The 2675-nt window shown below is 64.9% G+C and overlaps 1 protein-coding gene across 2 annotated transcripts in view; it reads left to right on the top strand.

Moving 5' to 3' along the window:
- Positions 1-2425, top strand: part of REEP4 (receptor accessory protein 4) — a 4141-nt gene extending 1716 nt beyond the window's left edge. For both annotated transcript variants that reach the window (XM_027668937.1, XM_027668938.1), the window contains exons 3-8: positions 258-334; positions 466-586; positions 1333-1446; positions 1583-1709; positions 1824-1999; positions 2083-2425. In XM_027668937.1, the coding sequence (XP_027524738.1) occupies positions 258-334; positions 466-586; positions 1333-1446; positions 1583-1709; positions 1824-1999; positions 2083-2148 (681 nt within the window). In that variant the 3' untranslated portion in view covers positions 2149-2425. The remainder of the gene's footprint in view (positions 1-257; positions 335-465; positions 587-1332; positions 1447-1582; positions 1710-1823; positions 2000-2082) is intronic.
- Positions 2426-2675: the final 250 nt, after the last annotated feature.

Raw genomic sequence — 2675 nt, forward strand, 5'->3', positions numbered from 1 at the left:
AGTCCCCTTTCCCAGTCCCCAGTCCCCTTTCCCAGTCTCCAGTCCCCTTTCCCAGTCCTCAGTCCCCTTTCCCAGTCTCCAATCCCCCTTTCCCAGTCTCCAGTCCCCCTTTCCCAGTCTCCAGTCCCCTTTCCCAGTCTCCAGTCCCCTTTTCCCAATCTTCAATCCTCCTTTCCTGGGCTCTAGCCCTCACTACTGGCTTCCAGCCCCCCTTTCCCAGTCTCCAGCCCCCCCTGACATGCTCCCTGCTCCCACAGGTCCGCTGGATGATGTACTGGATCGTCTTCGCACTCTTCATGGCCACGGAGACCTTCACTGACCTCCTCATCTCCTGGTGAGCTGGGGAGGGGCCCTGAGGGGTGGAAGGAAGGTGTCCCCCCCCTCCTTGTCCCTGGGTGGATCCGACATGGGATCTCCAGGTTTGGGGGGAGCAGGATGTGCCCACGGTGTCCCCCTGTGCCCCAGGTTCCCGTTCTACTACGAGGTGAAGATGGCCTTTGTGCTCTGGCTGCTGTCCCCGTACACGCGGGGGGCCAGCCTGCTCTACCGCCGCTTCGTGCACCCCACGCTGGCCCGCAAGGAGAAGGTGAAGGCTCCTGGCATTTTGGGGGGGTCCCCTGTGCCCATCCTGGGCAGGGTCAGCCCCCTGAGCTGGGCTGGCAGTGCCCCAGCGAGGTGGCAATGCCCTGGGAGGTTGTGATGCCCTGGGAGGTGACAATGCCCTGGGAAGTGACAATACCCCAGGATGTGATGATGCCCAGGGACACGATGAGGCCAAGGAACATGGCAGTGCTCCAGGACCTGACAGTGCCCAGGGACATGGTGATGCCCTGGGAGGTGGCAATGCCCAGGGATACAGTGATGCCTGGGGACATGGTGATGGCCTGGAAGGTGGCAATACCTGGGGACACGGTGATACCTGGGGACATGGTGATGCCCTGGGAGGTGGCAATGCCCAGGGACACAGTGATGACCCAGGGAGATGGCAATGCCCCAGGAAGTGATGATGCCTTGCAACATGGTGATGTTCTGGGATGTGGTGATGCCCCATAGGGACATGATGATGCCCTGTGGGGTGACAATATATGGGGACATGGTGATGTCTTGGGAGGTGACAATGCCCCAGGACATGATGATGCCGAGGGACTTGGCATTACCCAGGGAGGTGACCATGCCTGGGCACACGGTGATGCCCTGGGACACGGTGATGCCCTGGGACACGGTGATGCCCTGGGACATGGTGGCCCCGGAACGTGGCAATGCCCCAGGATCTGACAATGCCCCAGGACGTGACCCTGTGCACCCCCAGCACCACCACGGTTGTCTCGGCAGGACATCGACACCTTCCTGGTCCGGACCCGGGAACGTGGCTACGAGACGATGCTGCACTTTGGCAAGAGGGGCCTCAACCTGGCGGCCACCGCCGCCGTCCAGGCGGCCACCAAGGTACCGGCACCGGGCAGGACCCTCTGTGCCAGAGGGGATCCCTCCCCGGGGTGAAACCCTGCTCAAGCAGGACGTTGTGGTGCAGATGGAGGGGTGTGACTCACTCCCTGCCCTCTGTGCCCCCCCAAAAACCCAGAGCCAGGGCGCCCTGGCCGGGCGGCTGCGCAGTTTCAGCATGCAGGACCTGCGCTGCATCCCCGACCAGGGCCCTGCGCCCTTCCCGGACCCGCTGTACCTGGAGGAGCAGAGCGGCCGCCGGCTGGGTGAGCTGGGGCAGGGGGGGCTCAGGGCAGTGTGGGGGGGCTCAACAAAGCCCCCGGGGGCCGTGCAGTGCCAGCCAGCAGCTGTGGTGTCCCCTTTGTCCCCGCTGTGCCCAGGCTGCGGCGCGGCTCCGCCCGCCCGGCGCTACGAGAGCGACACGGAGGATGATGATGATGAGGAGGAGCTGTGGTCGGACTCGGGGGTGACCCCACAGCCTTCCCCACGCCGGGATCCCAAACCCCTGTCCCGCAGCCAGAGCCTGCGCTCCCTGAGGAAGACCCCGGGAAAAGAGGTACCGTGGGAGGGGGACACGCTGTGGTTGGGGTCGGGGGTTGGGGCCAGGGGGGTCCTGACCCCATCTCTGCCCCTGCCCAGGGCTCTTCCCGGCTCCTGCGCAGCCGGATCAGGAGGAAAACGGCCCCCTCGGAGCAGGACAGCTAAAAATCCCAGGAAACCTCTGCCAAAGATCCCGGGAAACGCCTGCCAGGAGTCTTTACACAAGTTTGGGGGGGGGGGGTCAGCCCCCCCCATGCCTGCCTTCGGGGGGGGGGGGGAGGGTCCTGTATCCTTGGGGAGGGTTCCCTGCATCCTTGGAGTGGGGCCTTCCCCTGCCTGACACTGTAAATGCCTTCTGTGACCTCTGTGGTGCCTTGGGGAGGGGGCACCACCTCGCTGTCCCCCCACTCTGCTGCTCCCAGTGCCCCCTCCCAGACCCCCCCCAGCTCGGCGCCGGCGCCTCCCTCATGGGGTCTGACCCCCTCCTCCTTTTCTGCCACCCCACAAACACCACACACGCTCTGGGGTCCCCCCCCTCCTGCCACGGTGCCTTGTTCCCCACATTCCCTCTCTCCCAGCAGCCAGGGATGGGATGGGATGGGATGGGATGTGCCTTGTCCCCCCGAAGCCAAAGACTTCTGGGCTCCCCCCCCACCCCAGACACAGACTGACACCCCCACACTTGAACCTGG

This window comes from Corapipo altera, unplaced genomic scaffold (assembly GCF_003945725.1).
Source record: "Corapipo altera isolate COAL_440 unplaced genomic scaffold, ASM394572v1 182, whole genome shotgun sequence".
NCBI classification, from domain to species: domain Eukaryota; kingdom Metazoa; phylum Chordata; class Aves; order Passeriformes; family Pipridae; genus Corapipo; species Corapipo altera.